The sequence below is a fragment of the Lepidochelys kempii genome, chromosome 9 (assembly GCF_965140285.1).
Source record: "Lepidochelys kempii isolate rLepKem1 chromosome 9, rLepKem1.hap1, whole genome shotgun sequence".
NCBI classification, from domain to species: Eukaryota; Metazoa; Chordata; order Testudines; family Cheloniidae; genus Lepidochelys; species Lepidochelys kempii.
The window spans coordinates 85090136-85115139 of NC_136388.1; the positions used below are offsets into that span (position 1 = coordinate 85090136).

The 25004-nt window shown below is 43.0% G+C and overlaps 1 protein-coding gene across 1 annotated transcript in view; it reads right to left on the minus strand.

Annotated features, from left to right (window-relative positions):
• COL4A5 (collagen type IV alpha 5 chain) overlaps window positions 1–25004 on the minus strand; it is a 138634-nt gene that overhangs the window by 83220 nt on the left and 30410 nt on the right. Inside the window, exon 2 of the mRNA XM_073361228.2 lies at window positions 13487–13546. Coding sequence (XP_073217329.2) covers window positions 13487–13546 — 60 coding nt within the window. The remainder of the gene's footprint in view (window positions 1–13486; window positions 13547–25004) is intronic.

A 25004-nucleotide genomic window follows, 5' to 3' on the forward strand; every position in this document is an offset into this window, starting at 1 on the left:
TACCAAAATCACCGAAACAGTTTAGGTACCTCTCCCCCCTTGACTTAGGTGCCTATGAAGCTTACAAAAGCATCTCAGTAGGTCTGTAAACCTGGCCCCCAAAGCCGTTTTAGTTAGATTGCAGTCAGAAGTGTTTGAGAACCTATCCATAAGCATTAAGGAGTTTGGCTTTATCTTCACTACGTCAAAAACACCCTTTGTGAAAAGGATTTGTTTCAGTGAGTGTTTGTCAGCAGAGAGATACTGAACTGGTTAACTTTGGGGTTAGCTACAGTGTTTGAGATAACTGAAGTTACTATGCTCCCTAAAGCATAGTAACTACATACCATACACCCCTTCTGTGACCGGGGTGCCTGGATGGGCTGCACTAAGGGCAGACTGCAAGGAATAGGGCAGACAATTCCCAAACGGGTAGTTTATTCTAGAATTAGATTCACCAAGCCAGTAACAAAAACAGCTTCTGTAATACACCAGTTAACAAGGAGCCAAATACAGTCCCCTTTACGCATTCCAGCCCTTGAGTACCCTCAAGACAGCTAAGTCTAATCTAGTGAAGGGTTATTGAAAACCTGATTCACAATATGTGAGGTTCACCAATGCCATAAGAACTGGATACTTATGCCCAGGTCAATATAAGTCTCAGATTTACCCAATAATTGTGCTGATGCCAATCCTTATGTAACTAAGACTAAAGGTTTAATAATAAATTAAGGAAAAAGAAAGAGGAAAGTTAAAAAAAAATGGTCAAAAGATCAATACACACACACGTACGTAAAGTCCTTAGGTCAGTTTCATAGCAGAGATGGTATAAACTACTGGCTTGTATGAGTCTCTCTGGAATCATCCCAACAGGTCAGAACCCAAAAGGTAGCTTTGATATAAAGCTTGTTAAAGTCTTTCCAAGCATTTTCCAGGTTATTCCAAATATTTTGGAATATTTCTTACTGGAGCAGGAGGGAACAGTAAAAACAAAAAGCAATTTATTTTCTCCTGTGATTTTCTGTATCCTTACTACTTTGAAGTGGTCTCTCATCAGTTTGTTTGATCCTGCAAAGAGGAGTCATAATCCAGTGTTAATGACTTATCCTGTATAAGGGCACTAGACAGTCAGTATAGTCTATTAAAGCATTTAGAGTAAAGCATATGAAGTGGACACAGGAATATCGTATTGTGGACAGCTGCAGCGGTAAGTAAGTGAATAGAGACCACTAGGAGACACTGAAACTTAGCAAAGCGAATACAGGAAAAGAGGCCATAATGCTGGTTGCCATGAAAAAAGGTCTGCATGTTTCCCAGTTTTGTGAGAATCACAGACAGGGAAGAAATAGGGAACATGATGTTGCTATTTAGAACTCGGTTTTTCTGATGGATTCAAGGGTTAAAAAACACTTTAAAATGTTGCAAAGAAATATGCAGGTAAGGGTCCTCCAACTCAGCTAGTGTGCATCAGACAGCAGTTAAGAGACTGTCGTAACTCTATCAGCACACTAAAAACATATGTATGTATGTCAGAACACCCCTATTTACTACAAATGCCAGCTGTACTAGAGAAGCCTACTTTCTGGATATACTCTGCACAGAAGAGATCAATTCTGATTTTTATTCCTTTCCCATCCCCACACTATTTGACTTATGGGATTTATTAGGCAAATATAGCAACAGAGTTTCTGTATTTAAGTCCTAGACAAAAAGTAATATTTTCCCCAGACCATAAGGGTGTGGTTCACTCCTAACATGTCTTAAACCTGCCGTGAAAGGTGTGAACTGTTGAATCATAGCACACCTTTTTGTACTGTGGGCACTTCCAGGGCAGGCACAACTGTTCTGAATCATATGCAGCTGTAATTCTTTCACCAATCTCGTCTGTCATCCAAAATTAGTAATGTGTGGGGAGAGACCGAGGGATCTTTAGATTTGCCACAAAGCCTGATAGCATGGCACAAACGGAAAGTTTTACCATCATAAGGCCTAATCACATCAGCCACACTATCAGAGGCTCGTTCATCTGCACAGCTACCAATGTGATACATGCCATCATGTGCTAGCAATGCCCCTCTGCCACGTACATTGGTCAAACTGGACAGTCTCTACGTAAAAGAATAAATGGACACAAATCAGACATCAAGAATTATAACATTCAAAAAACAGTTGGAGAACACTTCAATCTCTTTGGTCACTCTATCACAGACCTAAAAGTTGCAATTCTTCAACCAAAAAAACCCTTCAAAAACAGACTCCAACGAGAGACTGCTGAATTGGAATTAATTTGCAAACTGGATACAATTAACTTAGGCTTGAATAGAGACTGGGAATGGATGGGTCATTACACAAAGTAAAACTATTTCCCCTTGTTTATCCCCTGCCACTTTCCTCAGTTCTTGTCAACTGCTGGAAATGGCCCACCTTGATTATCACTACAAAAGATTTCTCCTCCCCCCCCGCCCCGCTCTCCTGCTGGTAATAGCTCACCTTAAAGTGATCACTCTTGTTACAGTGTGTATGGTAACACCCATTGTTTCATGTTCTCTATGTATATAAATCTCCCCACTGTATTTTCCACTGAATGCATCCGATGAAGTGAGCTGTAGCTCATGAAAGCTTATGCTCAAATAAATTTGTTTGTCTAAGGTGCCACAAGTACTCCTTTTCTTTTTGCAAATACTGACTAACATGGCTGCTACTCTGAAACCTGTCACTTTCAGTGATGCTACTATTGCCTGCATTTTACAAGGGCTTTCCCAGGAAAGATACTGTACTGAGTGAGAACTGTTGGTATGCTAAAGATATAGGAACTGGAGAAAGACAAACCATCTTCTAAATGACAGGTTTCAGAGTAGCAGCCGTGTTAGTCTGTATCTGCAAAAAGAACAGGAGTACTTGTGGCACCTTAGAGATGAACAAATTTATTTCAGCATACGCTTTCGGGGGCTACAGCTCACTTCTTGCTAAATGAGACAATATAACTCAGACACAGTACAATGGACACAGGTATACTCAGCTGATACAAGTAAGTCCAAAACAAAAAACTTGTTCATGAGCACTAACTACATAAGTAGCATTAAAGGACTTAATCCTGAAAGGTGTTCAGCTCCTGAAACTCATTAAGTTGTAGGCGATGCTTGTCTGCAGGCCGCCACATGCATCAGTTTCACCATATCAAATGGAAAATTCCTCTTCCAGTTAGGAATCAAGAGTAAATCCGTAGAATTGTGGCCAAGTATTTTAAATATTAACAGGACTTGTTTTACTGGATGCTTAGAAGATCCAGATTTAGCATTGGGCAGAAACTTACGAAAAATCCAGAAAAGCATCTGGAAGGTTATGGATCTGGGGTCTGCCTCCACTGAAGGCCATTGAGAGCTTCCATGCATTAATGATGTAGTACCACACACACACCCCGACATTTCACGCTGGTACAGTTCACAGCAAATTCAACTGGTCTCCTCCTAGCTTTAGAGACTTCGCTAGGACAAGGAAAAAAAAAAATCTCAAGAGCACGTGGGGGAATGTTTTTTAATGTCATCCCATGGTGCCATAAATGTGGACAGTAAACAAAGCTAGTTAAACATTTGGGCCTTGATCTTGAAATTGATAGCTCTCTATTGAAGTTTACAAGCTCTATGTGGGCAAAGCATTCTGCCTATCAATTGCAGGGTTGATTGGTATTTACAGAAAGAAGACATGGTCTCCAGAGGAGAAATGCCAAATGACAATTTGCCTTACCTGCTGCCTGCCACAACTTTACATTGGAGCAGCTTAAGATGAAGTATTTCGGTTACTTCTGTGCTGCACCTTGGACAGTCTGGTTATTTTAGCCAGAGGTAAGATGCTGGTGTCTCAGACACAGATGCTGGCAGCTTGAAGGCTAGGAATGGGATGCAGGGATGTGTGGGGACAGGGGTACAGATTTCTCATGGAACAGCTGGTTCTCACCAATTTTACTAGCCTGTAACATCCATGAGCACAAGAATTCTGCAAATGCATTCTTACTCCCCCAACCTCATAGTGAATATTTGCAGACATTGAAAAATAATAGCAGTGGTATTGGTGAGTGTGCTATTAACATACCAGTTAGCCAAGAAGCTGCAGCCTGGTGCATTCACCTCCTGACACTGAAGTTGGGTGTGCTGTGTGGGTTGAGGCCAAATGCCAAGACCATCTAGTGGTCCCTTCTGGTCCTAAAAACTCTGGCACCTGAGAAGTTCACCAACAGCCAACCAGTGCTCCCTGGGGCATGGCTTGTATTAAAAATAGCAATTTAAAACTACTGTAAGCAGAGCCTGGTCCTGTTCCATCAGACCCAGGTACCTGCATGATCCCAAGCCAAGCTATTACTAATGAATCGCAGCACCTAAGTCATAGTGTAGCCACTGCTTCCGCCAGCAGTGCCTTCAGAGCTTTACTATTTGCCTGTGCTCAAGTCCCCCTTGTTTGTTTAGGAGTCAACAGAAGCAGAGGTTCCCACCCTAGCCCCAGTTAGGTGGATTCCAAGTGAAATTTAGCCTGGGGGGGAAGGGAGAGAAAGGAGAAAGCAGAGGAAGCCTGGATGCTAGGAGGAGTCATGTGGAAGAGTGGGGAGGGGTGTTAGACAGCAGGAGGCAGCCTATTTGATCTGGAAAGGAGGAATAGGCGATGGGGTGTCTGAAGTTTTGCAATCAGCGGTGCTGCATAAAGCGAAGGAAAGTTCTGTTTCCTTCAAGGTGGGAGCTGAGGGTGACACCAAGAGATCAGTCTGCACTTGACCGTGGCTGGAGGAGATGGTGTCCCTCCCTAGCTACTCTCTCAAGTTTTCCCCTACATAATTGCATCCAGTTTGGAGCACTCTGGGGAAGGAGTATCAAGAGAACCAGGGGAAAAAAAAGTAGTTTCTAAAAGAAAAACTAAATTAGAATATTTTTAAAAGGATGGACCTCATTGTTACAGTGGAAAGCACTAGAGGGTTGCTAGCTATTCAATGTATCAGTAGCGCAAACTGACTCAAACCTAGGAAGGCAGGAAATGTGGATCACCAGGAGAAAGGTATAGCTTTGACAGCGTAAGCAAGATTCAGTGACTGCTGGTGGGTGCATGCAGTCCTCCACATATTGACCAAGCTCAAGTCACACATTCTTTCAGTTAGCCCATGCTGTGACTTTTCCAGGAAGTTGTTAGTCAGTCAATCAGACTAGGAGTGGGGATGGATTGTCTAAAACCACATCTGTTATGGTTGTATTATGGAATCTATGTGAGTTTTAGACCTGCATCATCAGATTAAAGAATTAATTCTATGGCTGTGTTATGATCATTTAGTCTGACCTCCTACATAATGGTCCCTATGGGCCTTAAGTCTGTCAGTTAGAATGCTAGATCCAAGTTCTAGCTACTGACAGTAACCTGAAGAACTCTGGTTGCCAATATGGAATGTTATTCCTAAGGCATACAATTAAGATATCATGAGCTAAGGGATGGCAGGCACACTTGCCAAGGAATTTCATTTGCTGGAGCCACCTGGATTCAAGGTGTGGCATCCTGGACAATTGTTAACATCAGATATCTTTGAAGTCTTATTAAATTACTTCAGTATGTTGTAATGTGCTGACACAGAACCTTGTGATACCGACAAACAAACCAGTATTTGAAGTTATTTTAGGTCATGTTCACGACTGAAGTCATCCTTGTTTCAAAGGAAGTCTCAAAGCTATGCAATCTTTGAAATTTGTGGATATGCCAGAATTGAATGGTGTGATCTTAAAATGCTATCAATTCCTCTCTAGATCCCTGTTGAAAGTGGTTAGAAGTTTGGGCAGAATAAAGTAACTTTCTGACTTGTGACCCCTGCAATAACAGGGAGCAATTTTTGACCTAGTTTACATAGCAACAACAACAACAAGATTGTATATAGGAGGTTTCAGAGTAACAGCTGTGTTAGTCTGTATTCGCAAAAAGAAAAGGAGTACTTGTGGCACCTTAGAGACTAACCAATTTATATATAGGAGGTGTTCACAGACAGAGACAACCTTCTTTCCCATTCACAGTGACAAATGTTCCCTGAGGTAATTGCAACAGCTGCTTACATGGAAAGTATTTAATGGCCTAAAATTAGGCCCCTAAACTTAAAAGAAGTGGGCTGATTTTCACAAGTGCTGAGCACCCAAATCCCACTGAATTCAAGGGAAACAGTAGATACTCAATAACTTTTAAAGAAGCTTCCTCTGTTTAGGAACCTGACACTAATGACCCAGCATGACAAAGGTCCATTGGGGGTTCATTATTCGGTCAGCAACTCTTGTCAGGCGGTCAAGGTCACTACATCTAACATGCTGTTGTCAATCATTATCTACAAAGTGTCATGCAAGGTATATACAAACTGGTAACATGCTGGTCCTGAAAATCATTGTGTGATGGATGTATGGTAAACCCAGAAAAGGACTTTGTAGATACATGCTGTAAATGTGTTCTTAAAATATATCTGTCAGGCAGTATCTAAGCCATGCCTCTTTCAGAAGGAGCAGCGTGGAGACACATTCAAGCAAATGGAATCAATGTAAAGGCATGACTAAATACAAAGAAAAAGTACATTTACATGCAAGTAAACAAAGCCATTGAAAAATGAATACTTAATCTTGCTAGGGGATGGAGACTGCACCCTCAAGGAGCCTTCTGGCCTCCTGAAGCAGAGAGTCAATGAACTTTGGGAAGACAGGGCTTCCTACATCTTGCTGGGATGTAGATACCATACTTTGTCTGGGCTTACTTTTCAAATATATATCAAAGGTTTACTGGACTGTGAAGACAGGGGTCTGACACTCAAATAATAAGCAATTGAAATGAACAATATAATAGGAGTATCAAGTAACTGAATTTATGAAAGCCTATGACACTGGGGATTAATATACTGAAATGTGTGCATTTATGCTACACGAGTAATTATGAATACTCACTGATATTATGCTTTAAAGTCTGTGATCAAACCCAGGGAGAAACAGGTTTTCCCCAGGCAGGAGGGAAGGGAACTCAGTGGTTTGAGCATTGGCCTGCTAAACCCATGGTTTAGAGTTCAATCCTTGAGGGGGGCATTTAGGGATCTGGGGCAAAAATTGAGGATTGGTCCTGCTTTGAGCAGGGGGTTGGACAAGATGATCTCCTGAGGTCCCTTCCAACTCTGATATTCTATGATTCTATGATTCATCTACCTTCCTCCAATATAAATTAAGCATTATGAAATCAAAACAATAGAAGCCCCATTTACTTCTGAATCAGCAGGGAGATGGGAAATCAATATGAAGGGAAGAACAGCAGGAAGTCTTCCTGCCTTTTAACAGGGTCAATAAACTTTGCCAGATATAAGCAGAAACAGAAAGCCATTTTGGAATCCATCACCTGATGGATTCAAAGGGGCCAGAGCTCTTGAAATCAGACTGTTGGGTCCTTCAGCAAGGGGGGTTGAAGACTGAACTGAATTTAGGAGAGAAATCTGCTAAGGAAAAAGATAACTTGCTGAAATTAAGTTTTAGATGCGTATTTTTACTTTTGTTTGCTTGTAACCCTTTCTTTCTTTCTGCCTTGTATCTGGTATCACTTAATCCTATTTTTTTGTTAAATAAGTTTGTTGCACTTTTACTCTGAACCATTTGAGTTCTCTGGCTGAAATATAAGTGTTTGTTCAAACCCCAGTTAAATTAATGAGCTGTAATGTATTGTCTCTTTTAAAAGACCAATGAATTTAAAACTTCTGTGAGTGTTACAGCAGAGAGCTGGACACTGCAGGGCAGAGGGCTTGGGGGACATTCAGAACTGGGGGAATGTTGGGGTCACCCTGCAAAAAGTAACTAGGCTGTGGAAGCCAGGGTGTGACATACGTGTGTGTGTCAAAAGTTGTGAGCCACAGCAGCATAGCACTGAAGGCATCCAGAGTTACAGGACAGGTGGTGACAACCCCTTACTGGTCTGGGTTATACCCCAAAGAGTCACCCTCAGGTTGCTGCCTCAATAAAATTACTTTAAATGTAGCAGCTGGAAACCACATGATCAGCCAGTCACCCAGGTAACATCAGCAAGTGCTCTGTTGAGTTTGGGGGAAGGGTTTGCGACTCAAATGGTACTGAATTGACAAAGCCAATTTACAAGTATGTCTAAGGAACAAAGTTTCTTCAAGAAACAAAGGTCCCTATTTAAAAATGGCAAGAAATTCACTATAGAGTGAGGATCATGTTGGCAATTTGACCAACAATTCCTTTTCTCTCTCTGAGCAACGTTCCCTTTCCACCTATGCATGGCTAATTAAAAAAGGGGAAAATGCATCTCCAGCATGTGGGGTAAGGAAAAATGTGTGTACTGCTTCCCTGTGCCTCCCGCCCCCCCAACGGGTTATATTTAGAGAAGTATAAAGTATATAGCAATGACAGAGTAGGTTGTACTGTTGAGGAATGGCACTATACAGTAGAATCTCAGAGTTACAAATACCTTGAGAATGGCGGTTGTTTAACTCTGAAATGTTTGTAACTGAACAAAACATTATGGTTGTTCTTTCAAAAGTTTACTACAACTGAACATTGACTTAATACAACTTTGAAACTTTACTATGCAGAAGGAAAATGTTGCTTTCCCTTTATTTTTAGGGGTTTAGGTTTAACACAGTACTGTATTTGCTTTTTTCCCCCCCCCTTCATCTCTGCTGCTGCCTGATTGCGTACTTCTGGTTCCAAATGAGGTGTGAGGTTGACTGGTCACTTCGTAACTCTGGCGTTCATAATTCTGAGGTTCTATTGTACGTAAAAGAAAGAGTCTCAAATACAGAAAAAAATCTCAAAATGACAAACTGTACCATAGACTCTCTATGGACAAAAATTCCATCTTTGAACAATGAAAGTATAGCAATAGCAATATGCTACCAGCCACCTGACCAGAGAGGGGACTGTGAAATGCTCAAGGAGATTAAAGAGGATACTACTACTACAACAGCCAGAAAACTCAAGAACAATGGGGGATTTCAACTATCTCCAGGTTGATTGGGTATATGCACTCAGGATAAGATGCAGAGATAAAAATGTCGACAAACCATTAAGGACTACTACTTGGAGCAGCTTAGTCCTGGAACTCACAAGGGGAAATGAAATTCTTGATTTAGTCCTCAGTGGTGGACAGGATCTGGTCTGAAAGGACTATAGCTGAACTTCTCAGTAACAGTGACCATAATAGCGGCAGAGAATTCTGTGGCACCTTATAGACTAACAGACATATTGGAGCATAAGTGTTTGTGGGTGAATACCCACTTCGTCAGATGCAGACTAACACGGCTACCCCTCTGATAGTGACCATAATGTAATTAAATTTAACATCCCTATAGGTGGGGGGAAATATAAAAACACTCACACACCACAATAGCATTTAATAAAAAAGCGAGGAAGCTAGTTAAACTTAAGTACATGAAAAGCAGAAAGTCTGCTAAGCAACCAATGGGGCCACTGGACGATCAAAGCGCTAAAGGAGTACTCAGGAAAGACACTGCCATTGCTGAGAAGCAAAATGAATTCTTTGCGTCTGTCTTCACTGAAGAGGATGCGAGGGAGATTCCCAAACCTGAACCAATCCTTGTGTGACAAATTTGAGGAACTGTCCCAGATTGAGGTGTCAATAGAGATGGTTTGGGAATAAACTGATGAACTAAACAGTAATAAAAGTCATCAGGACCTGATGGTATTCATCCAAGTGTTTTGAAAGAACTCAAAAAGGAAATTGCAGAACTGTGGTATGTAATCTCTCTCTTAAATCAACTTCTGTCCCAGATGACTGGAGGGTAGCTAATATAATTCCTATTTAAAAAAAAAAAAAAAAAAAGGGCTCCAGAGGCAATCCTGGAAATTACAGGCCAGTAAGATTAATTTCAGTACCAGGCAAACTGGTTGAAATCATAGCAAACAGAATTATCAGGCACATATAAACACAATATCTTGGGAACATGTCAACATGGCTTTTGTAAAGGGAAATCATGCTTCAACAATCTATTAAAATTCTTTGAGGATGCCAGTGAGCATGTGGACAAGGGTGATCTAGTCGATATAATGTACCTGGACTTTCAGAAAGCCTTTAATATGGTCTCTCACTAAAGGCTCTTAGGCAAAGTAAGCAGTCATGGATAAAAAGGGAAGTATCCTCTCATGAATCATAACTGGTTAAAAGACGACAAAAATCAAAGGGTATAAATTAATCAAAGGAATAAATGGTAAGTTTTCACAATGCAGACAGGTAAATAGCAGGATCCCTGTCTAAAGGACCCACATCTAAAATACTGCATGCAGATCTGGTTGCCCCATCCCAAAAAAAAAAAAAAAAAAAAAAAAAGACACTAGAACTGGAAAAGGTACAGAGAAGGGCAATAAATATGATTTGAGGTGTGGAACAGCTTCTATATGAGGAGAGATCAAAAGAAGACTGGGACTATTCAGTTTAGAAAGACAGCTAAGGGAGTGGGGATGTGATAGATGTCTACAAAATCATGGATGGTAGAGAAAGTGAATGGGGAAGTGTTATTTACCCCTTCACATAACACAAGTATCAGGGAGTCAGCCAATTAAATTAATAGACAGTAGGTTTAAAAACTAACAAAAGGAAATATTTCTTCACACAGTACACAATCAACCAACCTGTAGAACTCTTTGCCAGGCGATGTTGTGAAGGCCAAAAATATAAAAACTTATCAAATTCTTTTTAGAACTAAGTTCATGGAGGATAGGTCCATCACTAGCTATTAGCCAAGACTGTCAGAGATGCAACTGCACACTCTGGGTGTCCCTAAACCTCTGACTGGCAGAAGCTGGGACTGGGCGACAGAGGATATATCACTCAAAATTGCCCTGTTCTGCTCATTCCCTTGGAAGCATGTGGACTGGCCACTGTCAGAACACAAGATACTGGGCTAGATGGACCTTTAGTCTGACCTCGCACAGCCGTTCTTGTGTTATGTCATGGTTTTATGTCACCAGCAAAAATTTGGAGGGCCACAGAGTAAGGGATTATCTCCAGTTATGAAGGCAAGGTGTGCAGGATGTTACTATATACCCCATCATTTAAACACAGGGCAATTATTAAGGGATCCATGTTTACACGACTCCCCTGTTAGGAGTCCAAGGAAGAAGGAAAGCCCTGAATAATTTTAACTAACATTAATCCAGTTGGAAATTTCCTAGTAACATGAGCAAGGTGCAGGCAATTGCCTAGAGTATGGCTCCTGCACTGGAAAAATGTCACTCAGCTACTACAGTGCTCCTGGAATTTGGTAATGGGAAACACAGAGGAATAAAAAGAATCAAGGAGTTACTCAAGTGTGGTCAATAGGTCTGGACATTCAGAAAACTACATGGGAACATATCAATATAAACATTACCAGGCTTTTCAGGCACAGGGGGCCAGATCCTCAGCTGGTCTAAGTAGATGTCGATCTAGCCCTAAATTAGGATCTTCCCTTAGTTTGCGACAAGTTAGATTCAGATTAGGTACTAGAGAAACTGTCTAACTACAAGGCTAGTTAAGCACTGGAACAGGGTACCTAAGGAGGCTACAGAATCCCACCAGTGGAGGCTTTGCAAGAGCAGGTTAGACAAACACCTGTCCGAGAGGGTCTAGGTTATTTGATCCTGCTGCAGCACAGGTATTCCAGCCCTATATTTCTATAATCCCATCATCATGTTGCATTCTGAGGAGAGGATAAGTTGTTCATCAACCAAGATTCAGAATTTCAGGAACACAGGCAGCCATGTTCATGGCCCAAAGGACCAACATTTTACCAGCACCATCCAGTTTCAGATCAAAAGTATAAAGTAAGGAACATTCCCTTCAAACAAATCACCATCAACCCATCTCTCATCAGGAGCGGTGAGTCCATTCTAGTCACAAAAAAACCCTGCCTCTCAAAGAGGGATGGCAGCATCCAGTACTAAGAGGAGACTGGCTATAGCAGGACTGGGCAAACTTTTTGGCCCAAGGGCCCCATCAGGGTCGCAAAACTATATGGCAGGCCGGGTAGGGAAGGCTGTGCCTCCCAAAATAGCCTGGCCCTGGCCCCCGCCCCCTATCTGCCCCTTCCCACCCCCCCAACTGCCCCCCTCAGAACCCCCAACCTATCAGCCCCCCTGCTCCTTGTCCCCTGACTGCCCCCTCCTGGGACCCCCCCACCCCTAACCATCCCCTATCCAACCCCCCCTGCTCCCTGTCACCTGACTGTCCCAACCCCTATCCACACCCCCGACCAGCCCCCGGAGACTCCCATGCCCTATCCAACCCCCCCTCATTCCCCATCCCCTGACCGCCCCCCCAAAACCTCCGCCCCATCCAACCACCCCCTGCTCCCTGTCCCCTGACTTCCACCCCGGGCCCCCCTGCTCCCCATCCCCTTACCATGCCAGAGCCAGCCACACTGCACAGCAAGAGCAGTGGGCCAGAGCCCAGGCGACGCAGTGGCATGGTTGCATGGGAGGGGCCGAGGGCTTGCCTCCCCAGCTGGAGCTCAGGGGCCGGGCAGGACGGTCCCGTGGGCTGGATGTGGCCCGCAAGCCATAGTTTGCCCACCTCTGGGCTATAGCATCCCTCAGAACACAAAGCAAATCACAAGCCTAGTATTCTCTGTTTCCCACCAGGTCTACCCTAGTGGGTAATAAGGAGTTCTCCTTAGCCAATTCTGACATATTGCTATGTTACTCCAAAAGAACTCTAAGCCAAAGATCTTGTTATCTGTAGTAAACTGGGAGCCCAGTTTGCTTCAAATTGGGAAGACTGATTCTTGGAAGACATCAAACCTTCCCAATATTGCATCGCTCTCCTTTTTTAAAGGGCTTTTTCTAGCTTCTGAAAATGTAAGGCTGCTTCCTCGGATGCAGAAGAAAAGTAGAAGCAGCTGGAAGCATTGAAACTGTCCAGTTCACTTGATACAGCTTGCTTGGTCTTAGGAAGACTGAAATCTTCTATTAACATATAAGTCAACAAGGAAGAGGAGTAAACAGGAAAGCTAGTTGTCAGGAAAGCTTTGTGCACGCCCATGATTTAGTTGCATATCAAGACAGCAGAGGGGAACTTGGGTAACAGTAGTGAACATGACTTTCCATTGTGTCAAATCTGCCTCCCTAATGTTCTCAGTCTAATATACCAAGACAAGTATATTTATCGCTTTCTTCCCTCCCACCCTTCCCGCTAAAGTGATGTTAGGAGCCCACTTAACTTGCTGCTACCATATGGGTCCATTAGGCCTCACCCACTCCCTGAGATTTACTATTGTTATAACAAAAAGCACATGGGCAAGTGTTGTATTGTGTGAACGAACCAATTACCACCAAAAAATGCCCAGAAGTACAGCACACTCACCACTGTACAGTACATTAAGTTTAAAAAAAAAAAAAGAAAAGAAAATAGAAAAAAGTTTTACTTAAGTGTTTTACCCAACTTCATTAAATCCTGAACAATTCAACTGTTTCAGAAGCTATTTTCAACTGATGAAAAATTTAAGCAGAGGGTTTACCTTTTCGCCTTTTACTCCACTACAGTCACATTTGGATCCTGATGTACATCCATGGCAAGCCTTAAGAGAAATAAAAAGGCATTAGAAGCTTTTAATTGCAGATTGAACACTACCCCTATGCAAGAGTGCACTAAATATTTTTAAATGCCTTAAATACTAGTTTTAAAATCCATAAAAGTCATCTAGCCTCCATGTGGTCAAACTGGATATAGTTTATGAAAAGCTTTGAGGCAGACTAGTTTTATACATCATGCCCAAGGTGGGAGGTAGCCTATGTTGTAAAACTTATGCATGCAATGACACCAGCCTGGGGAAACTCAGAGCAAGTTTTATTTATTTATTTTTTACAATAGTAAGGTACTAACATAGCTTTCCTGGCCAGGTTCCAGATCTGGGAAGAACATTTCAGTAAGGGCTCCAGCCACCAGATGGCACTTTCTGAACAGTATTTACACAGCTGAGACCAAACCTTAACAGGTTGGATTTATCAAGAGGCTAATGGAAAGGTACTTATTACATGATGAATTCCACTTCTACAGCCCAGTTACCATCAGAACTATAAAAACATAACACCAGGCATATCCCCATCAACTGTGTATCCAAGAGCATGATAAAGTAGGTTACAAAGGGTCATTCTGGCATTAAGGGGAGAGCTTGCTCTTGCTCAGGTCCGAGCAAGAGCATCAATTGGTGATACCCGAGCCAGATCACACTATTACATCACATTCACTTAATTTCTAACCTATTTTCTTTCAACATCTGTTACAGAACTCCAGAGTTTTTCAAAAATATGATTAGACTCACTGGCATGTGGGTTCTTTAATTTCCCCCACAGGAGCCCCCTGCCTCCCAGCTGGAGATCAGCAGATGAAGTGTAGCATGACATGTCTATACTGATATGCAGTGATTATTAAGCTTTTTTACAGTTAGTTAATCACAAGCAGTAACACTAGAATGGTCACAATTTGGAATAGTTTGACTAGTAATAACACTTGTCTAGAACAAAAAGTACAGCAGGTTTCAGAGTGGTAGCCGTGTTAGTCTGTATCAACAAAAACGAGTACTTGTGGCACCTTGGAGAGTTACACTTATTTGGGCATAAGCTTTTGTGGGCTAAAACCCACTTCCTACTATATTTTCCACTCCATGCATTGGATGAAGATCTATATCTATCCACACACACTCACAGTACATGAAAAGACAGGGGTTGCCTACTAATTCTAACAAGACAATTTAATTAAAGTGGGCTATTATCAGCAGGAGAAAAAAAATCACTTTTGTAGTGGTAATCAGGGTAGTCCATTTCAAACAGTTGACAAGAAGGTGTGAGTAACAGTAGGGGGAAAAATTAGCATGGGGAAATTAGTTTTTATAGTTTGTGTAATGACCCATCCACTCCCAGTCTTTATTCAGGTCTAATTTGATGGTATCCAGTTTGCAAATTAATTCCAGTTCTGCAGTTTCTCATTGGAGTGTTTCTGAAGTTTTTCTGTTGAAAAATTGCCACTTTTAAGTCTGTTATTGAGCAACCAGGGAGGTTGAAGTGTTCTCCGACTGGTTTTTGAATGTTATAAATTCTTGACGTCTGATTTGTGTCCATTTATTCTTTTGCGTAGAGACTGTACATTGACCAAATCAGACATGGCAGAGGGGCATTGCTGGCACATGATGGCATATAATCACATTGGTAGATGTGCAGGCAAATGAGCCCCTGATGGTGCGGCTGATGTGGTTAGGTCCTATGATGGTGTCCCTTGAATAGATGTGGACAGAGTTGGCAACAAGGTTTGTTGCAGGGATAGATTCCTGCGTTAATGTTTTTGTTGTATGGTGTGTAATTGCTGGTGAGTATTTACTTCATGTTGGGGGGGGGCGGGGGCTGTTCATAAGAAAGGACTGGCCTGTCTCAAGGTCTGTGAGAGTGAGGGATCATCCTTCAGGATAGGTTGCAGATCCTTGATGATGCACTGGAGAGGTTTTATAGTTGGGGGTTGAAGGTGACAGCTAGTGGCATTCTGTTACTCTTTGTTGGGCCTGTCCTGTAGTAAGTGACTTCTGGGTACTCTTCTGGCTCTGTCAATCTGCTCCTTCACTTTAGCAGGTGGGCATTGTAGTTTTAAGAACGCTTGATAGAGATCCTGTAGGTGTTTGTGTCTGAGGGACTGGAGCAAATGAGGTTGTATTTTAGAGCTTGGCTGTGGACAATGGATCGTGTGAGGTGGTCTGGATGGAAGCTGGAGGCATGTAGGTAAGTACAGCACATGTGTTAAACTTTGCAATACTAAAACTTTTCAACATTTTATACAAAGTAAGTTTCAGTCAAATAGGCACAGCCCTTTGCGTGTCAGACCTTTGGTATGCCATGCTTGAACTATTTTTCCTTATCAGAGCCTTGCTAAGACATGACCCATCACCTACCTGGCACTGGGAACATACTGGCTCATAGCCTAAACAGATTATTAAGCCTCAAACTGAAAAACAGAACTTCATTCACCTGCAGCTATGCTAATCTGGGATGGTGTTAATTGTTGCAGTGAGACAACTGAGGTTGTGTCAGCTGTCACAATTCTAGTACAACTGCATTAAGTCACTGAGACATACCCCAAATTCTCCATTTTTCAGTTATACATAGTTCCTGTATTTGGAACAGTTAAAGTCTCAAATCCTTTGATCAGTACAAGGTGAGTAAAACAGGGTCAGACTCATTGATTAGGAAGGATCACATCATGCAATTTAGTATCCTAAGGGCCAAGAACTCTGTTCAACAGTTGACTAGAAGACAGACTGTAAATTTGTTTTTACAAGTAGTTTTAAGATTAATTCCACGATCAATTTTTTTTAAAAATGGATTTAGTTACATGTGACATTACTGTCCCCCCCCCCCCACTATATCAAGCTGTCCTTAAAGTAGAGCTAAAGTTCTTCCCTCCCTTAGCCTGCTTCCATTTTAAATAAAGTCTCCCCGCCCCCCCATATGCTTTTTGGTATGTTGGGGCTATAAACATTCAAACAAACCTTTTTGATCAAAATTAAGGAATTCTTCATTTCTGCCTTTGACCGCACTCAAGAGCCTTTGCTATGCTAAGGCTGGACTCCTTCCATTTTGAGCAAGACTCTTCCTTAGCAAGTTTGAGAAAAGTAACGAGCGTCTGGGCTGGACATTCTACTGAAGGGCCCAGTGAGTTCTGAATGCCTGGTTCATATGCTTTATCTGGGGTGAATGTGATCTTCAGCAATTTCAGAATAAGAGAAGGAAGCTATAAGACACCTGTCTGAAGGACAGAGAAAAGAGTTTTTAGACGGTACTGCAATCAGATGTCAGCCATTTCAGACTAAAAATCCTTGTATGAATTATTCACTCAGTGTATCAGGTGATATTTCCCTAGCAATCTCACTTATCTTCCTGTTTATAGGTTATTCTAATCCCCAAGATGTGTAGAGCTAGAATTTGGCAGGTAGTTCAGGTGAAAAGACAGAAATCTGTTGGGTGATAACCAACAAGTCAGATACTAAAAAGAACAAAGGAGACCCATTTCATCTGCAAACTGAGTTGTTTGTTTAGGTTCTTTTGGTAATATTAAGGTCACTTCTAAATGGAAAAAGTGTGCACAAGAAGCAAGCTGCTGAAATACAACACCTATTGTACAGTACACTAGTGTTTAAATTTTTCTTTGCCAGACACCTACTAACCAGAAGATTAAAGCTACAAGCCAGAGGCTGAAGAGTTTTGGTATCACAAGTTTATTGTTAACGTGTGTCATTGAAGTATCCACAATTATGCTGGGAATTTCTCCTCCTCCGCAACAGTGACAATTTCTTATTCAAATCGCCAGACAAGCTTTAGGACCACTTTTACAATACAAGCCTGCTCTCTCAACATCAGGGTTCCCATGCCTGGGGAAACAAAGGTCAGCATGGTAAAAGTCAGTCTTCTGCATGGCTACAGCCTTCAACTTGCCCTAGTTGATAACTGCGGAACAGGAAAGCGTCAGTATTAGTGAGAAACAATGCAGTGAAAGGCATTAATTCTCAGGCCTGTAAAATGAATTGAAAAAATAACTATATAGCACCTTTCAGCAGAGGGTGTCAGAGCATTGCAAGAACATTTATCAGGCCTCACTGAGCCCCTGTGAGGTAGTTATTCTTCTGTTTTACAGGTGGGGAAACAGAAGCAAAAGAGGCAAAAGTGATTTGCTCAATATTACACAGTAAGTCAGCAGCGATATTGGGAACAGAACCCAGGAGCCTTTGTTCCCAGTCAGCTGCTTTAGTCACAAGATCACGTTCTGTGTACCATAATTGCTGCAGCATGGACAGCATCAATCTAAGAAAACAGCAAAGACTGTGTGCAGTGCATAGGAATGTGACTTGACCTGAAGGATCTACCTCTAAGAAGAGTTCGTTCTCCAGGCCCACTCTAACCTTTACCCTCTGAGACTGGAAAAGGGGGGGAGGGAGCAGTATGTAAAAATATTACAAGAACTGCTTAGTTTCACACATTCCACATTGTTTCCAAAGGGTATGTAGCAGGACAGTGGGGTGGGAGGAGGTATTGTTTCATATTCTCTGTGTGTATATAAAGTCTGCTGCAGTTTCCACGGTATGCATCCGATGAAGTGAGCTGTAGCTCACGAAAGCTCATGCTCAACTAAATTGGTTAGTCTCTAAGGTGCCACAAGTACTCCTTTTCTTTTTGCGAATACAGACTAACACGGCTGTTACTCTAAAAGCTGAATTTGTGTTTATTATCCCTGCCATTTCCTTTGCCATGACTCTTAAACAAAACACGATCAAGGGCTCCAAGTAATTTATTGGAGGCGAGCTAATCCTTTCACTGGGCTTTCCTGACAGCTTCTACCCTACTGAGCCACTATGCTCTGAGTAAGCTCCTTTCATTAGTGTATACAAGAAGGATTGGTACTGGTTTTCTGGTCAAAGGATAATTCTTGTAGGACATGAGCAATCCTTTGGGTCTTAAGTAGGGCATGGAAGCCTGTTTTATGCCATGGATATCAGTCTTAGAGTGTTAGGAAACATGCTAAAAACTGTAATGAAATACATATTTTGATTCAGAGCTGCCTTCTGCTCTCAGTAACAGACTTCACTGGGGTCATACTAGCATAACTGAAGGCATGAGGTGGCCCTCTATATCTGCTTTTGTGGTAACAAGTATGCTACTATGATGTAGGTTCCATCAGAGGTTCTGTCCGGCATTGCAGGAATACATTTTTTTTTTTTTTACTTGGGTACACCAAAGTGATTTTCAGAAAATTGTATATTAAAAACACTAGGTCACAGTTTCTGCCAGCACAATCCAGGATGCAGCCAGCTGCTGGGACATCCTCTCTACTAGGGCAGGTTCAAACTGAGCTGTGTTGGCCAGGAAAGCAGCATATTCCAGATGGCAAAAAAGGATCTGCTGGCTCAGCACTTCCAAGCTGCAGCCTCCACTGGTAGTAACTAAAGCTCCGCACCAAATGGCAGACCTCCCTGTAGGAGGAAACCCTGTGGGAATCCTCCTGGGGCACAGCTTGTTTTGTTAAGTGGGGATAAATCTAGCCCCCTTTGAGAGTTTCTGTAGATTGGTTTAAGAAATTTACCTTCTATAGCAGAGGTGGGCAAACTACAGCCCACATCCGGCCCGTGGGACTGTCCTGCCTGGCCCTTGAGACTAGCCCCCAGCCCCTCCCCGCTGTTCCCCCTCTCCCGCAGCTATGCTGCTGTGTGAGCAGTGGCTGGGCTGCAAGCTCCTGCTGCTCTCAGTGGTATGTTAAGGGGGTGGCAGGGGGTTGGATAAGGGGCAGTGGGTCCTGGGGGACGGTCAGGGGACAGTTGGATAGGGTGGAGATTCTGGAGGGGGCCCGTCAGGGGTGTGGATATGGGTCGGGGCAGTCCAGGGACAGGGAGGGGTTGGATAGGGTGTGGGAGTCCTGGGGGGCCTGTCAGGGATGGGTCCTGGGAGGGGGTGGTCAGGGGACAAGGTGGGGGGGAAGGGTTGGCGGTTCTGAGGGGGGCAGTCAGGGGGCAGGAAGTGGGAGGGAGCAGATAGAGGGCAGGGGCCAAGCTGTTTGGGAAGGCACTGCCTTCCCTACCTGGTCTTCCATACACAGTTTCGCACCCTGATGTGGTCCTCAGGCCAAAAAGTTTGCCCATCCCTGTTCTATAGGTCAACTCTCCCTCCTCCATCTTCATCCCCCAGTGAGGGTCACCCTGATCCTAGGTCTTCCCAAAAGACACCTGACCTTCAATAAGACACCCGTCTGAAGAAATAGCCTGGAGCCCAGAGGCTATCCAGCCCTCTGCCCTGCACATTTCCCTTTGGCTGACTGGAAGCCCCACAAGTGACAGAATCAGAGTTGAAAGACTGGCTGCAATTGTTTCAGCTGAAGTTCTGAAGGTTGGTGTGATGAAGTAGAACAACTGCCAGCCAACACAACAAGGGTTAACGAGAGCCTCTGGGCCCAGCTAGCCCTGCCCCATTATGCCTGCAGCTAATGCCAGGCCTGGAGGGGGGAGAAAAGGAGAATGCCTGGCTCAGTGCAGGGCTGACTGGCAAAGGGGCAGGAACTAGCTCTTTCTCTATTCAAAGGGAAGAGCACTAACCTGCCCACCAAGGCAGCCACCTGAGAGGAAGCACGGTCTTCCCCACTGCAGGAGACTCTGAAGGAGACCTAGGAGCCTCCAGCTCTGGAGGGAACTGAGTGGGCAAAGCCCAGGGACATTGTGGTGCTCGGCCTCACCAACTGGCAGCTGCCCACCCAAATGAGCCTGGGACTGTGATGAGGCACTGCTCGAGACCCAGAGGGCCCTACAGGAAGAAGACCGCCGAACTAAGTACACTAGAGCAGCCACACCCCAAACCAAACAGATGCTGGTTGAATTCTCTGCCCTGGGCTATTTTCTGACTTCCTGCTTGGGAGGGCTGCCCCTGTTCAGGAGTTAACACAGGACCATGGGATGGGACTCACTGGAGAGGGAGGGCCTGAGTCCCCCTACTTCCCCACCCCCTGTCTTAAAGGCTGAGACCTTGCAACCACTAGGCCCTCCAGGCTACCCATTACAGTTGGAGTTGGACAAACTGGCACTGCAATCTGAAAGTTGTTGCAGTTGACTTGTTCAACTGAATTGGGCCCACCGTATCTCATCAGGGCCTTGGCTCACAGGGCTTGCAGGTGATAACTGTTGAACTGAGTTAGCGGTGTTATGTACCTGAACCCCTGTCCAAAATTTATTTGTATTACCATAGCACCTAGGATCCCTACTCCTGGACCAGGACCCCGTTGTGCAAGGCACTGTACAAACATGGAACAAAGACAGTCCCTGCCCCAAAGAGCTTACAATCTAAGTATAAAGACAAGATACTGTGGACATGACTTACTACTAAATACAGACTCAAGTTAAGAGGCCCTTTGCAGCAGTTAAGGGTCTCTTGGTTAGGTAGATAAAATACACAACACTAAACATGGATTTGTGCTCCTCAGAATTCTAAGTCTCTAAATGCAGAGGACAGGGTCTTACTTTTCCCCTCCCCCACTTGAACTGTGGCAAGTACAAGAGTGTTTAAACACTGAAACTTCCTCCATGAGCTGTAGGTCACATAACATTATCCAGAGCCCACATAGAAAGGTTTGCTAGCCACAAGTGTTAATATGGCACCACTATTCTTACCTTGAGTCCAGAGAGTTGGGATGGTGCTGAATTGGTGTGGCCATACTGAATGAATGCTGTGAGCACAACTTGACCTGACTTAAACATGGCTGAAAAACTGCAGAGGATTCTGGGAGCAGGGCCCATTTAAGCAGAAGCAGATTTGATAAAGGACTGGCAAAGCCTGCATGTGTGATCGATACTGAACCTATTGGCTGGCAAATATGGGCCCATGCAAAAGTAAATATCACATGCATAAAATCCCAGCATGGAGCACAGGCTGACCTGGTTATAGTGACCCAGCAAGGACACCACGCAGAGGGTTGAAGAGAAAGATTGATAAGGGAGTGAATGTGGGATAATGTTCAGTTGGCACCACTCTGCAGTCTTCTCCTAAAGTATTAATTCGGTAAAAATTAGTATCCACATGCTCACTGGGCATGCTTTTAAGACATGCGACTCCTTTGAGGAAAAAAGAAAAAAAGAGTAAAAAAAAAAATCAAGCAAATTAAATTACTGTGGGGGATTCCTTAATTAACGCTTAAATAAGCGATACTGCTAAACAGAGTAGCCAAAACTCTGCTCCATGGGCTCGAGTAGGACTGTGAGCTAGAGGGCTCTCCAGGCAGCCAAGGCCTTGCCTCAAGGGAATCCGAGACAGAGGGCCGAGGAGACCAGACCTGGAAAGACAAGTCCAGTCGTTCACAGAATTGGTAACCACCTTCTCTGTTCGCCAAGCAGGAACAGTGTGAGGCTAGCACAGAGCCTGTTTGTGTAAGAGAGGCTCACAAAGAGAAACGTATAGCTCTTTAATGTCTAACATAGGAGTTATGTGCTTAATGTAACCCTTTACCATTTGTTTAATTCCTTCTCAAATAAACTGCAGTGTATGCAAGTGTAATTACTGTGGACCTTTTTCACTGGTATGACAGTAATCTGCTCCACTGGGAGCCATTAAAGATTCATTCAGGGGTAGTACCCCCCTGGTGCCAACACACAGCAGCATAGCACCTCCAGAAAGACAATAGCTTGTGATAACAGACAAGATTAGGTTTGACACAGGAAACTGTTTGTTGTGTACAAACAAGTGTGCTTGATGAGGGGAGGGAGGAGAGTTACAGGGCTGTTATTACAATGAGGAGTCCTTGTGGCACCTTAGAGACTAAACATTTATTTGGGCATAAACTTTTGTGGGCTAAAACCCACTTCATCAGATGCATGGAGTGGAAAATACAGTGGCACGTATATATATACGTGATGGGAGTTGCCTTACCACGTGTGTGTGTGGGAGGGGGGGGGTTAGTGCTAACAAGATAATTCAATTAACAGTAGAATACCAAGGGAGAAAACCAGATTCTGATTAGTGACTTCAGTGGAGTTATTCCAGTTTTACAATGACAACTAATATCAGAATCTGGGCAAAGGAATTTACAGTCTAAGTGATGCATTAGCCATACAGCCAGAGATTAAGACAGAGGTCCAACTCACTACTTTAGAAATGAGCTACAGTGGCACAAACCTCCAAGTGCAGGGAAATTTAAAGAAAGTTTTTGGGATCAGAGTAGTGGAGAAACTACTGCACTACTATTCAGATTTAAGACAGCACTTGGGGAAGTGGGAGAATAAAAATCAGGTATTCCCTTGTACAAAGTATCAAGGAGAAAAAAGCATGCAAGTGACGGAGCTTTAAAGACTTCTAAATGGCTTCTTTTAGACAAGGAGAAAAGATGCAGCTGTTTAGACACAGCCTGTGCCTATGTAAAAGGCAGAATATTTAATTCACCAGTGGAAATAGTGACAGACTTGTACTAAAAGAGATGCTCTGCTCCTTCTAATCTCTATGCCAAATAGGATAAGAAGTTATCCAGTGCAGACTGAATGGAATAACTAGGGAAAACTCTAGCAAGGATAGTTGTAAGATTTGCATCCATTTATTTCCATCCTTCCTTAACATCTTCCTGTCTAGTACTATATAGTGTTATTTTTACCATGAAAGCAGTTATCTTGGGGATTCTCCAGGTTCCCATTCCTCCCCATTTTAACATATGGATACATTATTCTCTCAACATATTGATGTAGGTTGTGAATCTAGTAACTGCATGTTTTTAGTTTGGGCCCCAATCCCAAAACCCTTTGAAGCACACGAATGATCCAGCATTAGAAGCAGCAAAGGGTCAAGGAACAGCCAAGAACTGAAAGTTCTAGAGTCACTGCCTCTTTTGCAGTGTATGGTTCCTTAACACAGCTGTATCTGTTGCCCTCTCAGTGGCAGTGAAGGGCCACTCTGCACTTTAGCATTAGAGCATACCTCAGTTATGACTAATATGCATGTGCCAGCTTCATATACAGATTGCAGCTCATCAGGGACCAAGATAACCATTTTACCCCTTTACACTATAAACACAGGTGACAGTGAGGAAAGCATTCTACAGCAGAGTGACAAAATAAACACACACCTTGGAAATTTCAAACTAAGTGGGAGGAATTATTGGAGTTATCTGGTTTACAACCCCAAAACCTGATCTCAGGAGCACTGCCCAAATCTGAAGCCATATTCCAGAGTGGGAGGGGGAAAAGGAGTGGAGATGGGAAAAACCAACAAAGAGGAAGGACTATGCAGACTCCCCCACCCTCCCCATTGTCTATGAATAATACACTAGGGTGCCAGTGTGTTCTGTCAATATTTGCAAAAAACCACAGGAGTAAGGCTTTTAATGACCTCACGAACATCTTTTTTTTGGCTAGGACACATTCTCTTCACTCATTAAACTGGTTCTAGGACATTAGTTCCTATCTGAAGAATTCAAAAATGATACTCTTCCTCCTTCTCACATACAAAGAAAGGTTTAAGGGCTCTTATCTATATATCACACACATTTACTGTCTCAGCTGACTTAAGTTCTACTATGTAGATCCACAAAGGCAAAACCACTCATGCTGTTTAGAACTCAAGATTTTCTGATACTTTAGATTAAAACAAAGAAAAAAAAAGTAGTTTCCTAAAGGCATACATCCTTACTAGTCATTTCACTTCCTTACCCGAGGTTTAGAAATCTCTCTCTCTCTGGGCCATCAATTAGCATTCTTATCTGAGATAAGATAGGGTAGGCCATAAACCTTGTGAGTATTTTAAAATTTTTTTTTCAAAGAACATACATTTTATAAAAAGCCAATATTAGAAGGTGTTGCTCTGCATGTAAAATGAATAGCAGCACAGTGTTTCAAGTTAAGCATTCTTATTGCGATGTTTGCAAACATTATAACACTGGTTGTTTTCAACAGTAAGATGTGCCAAGCAGTTAAATTGAACAGAAACAGAAGTGAACCTGACCACTTTGGAGTACAATGACATAGCTTAAATCTTAGACTTTGGTGGGAGAAGGAACCGCAGCAGAAATATAAATCATATCAAGCAACTCAAGTGGCGGTTTTTAAACACCACAACGAAATTCAGAGAAGAGTGTTTAATTAGAGGACACCCATGCTTTAGAGGTCCTACTTTTATGGCTGCCGGACTGGAAGACTTTTTGTAAACCATTAAACTTCTCTGAATACTGGCACTAGACCAAATAGTCTAAAACTCCTTGGACAGCAAACGGGCTAAGTGTTTAGCTTTTGTAGTCATGTGACTGGCTATCATCAAGAGCCAGCCTAGCTATAGTGCCCTGTGGTTATAGCTCTGGGAATTTCTCTGCTAACAAGTGTCCAGAATACAAAGGTTGCTCATTGGTCTGTTATCCCGAAATAAATGGGACAGGATCTCTTCCCTTCCCCTCCTTTTTTTGTAATAAAGGGTCATTGGAAGGGGGCAAGTTTGTTACTCCATTCTGCGACTTGGCCCTTTCATTAAGTTGAAGTTTAGCCAATGGGC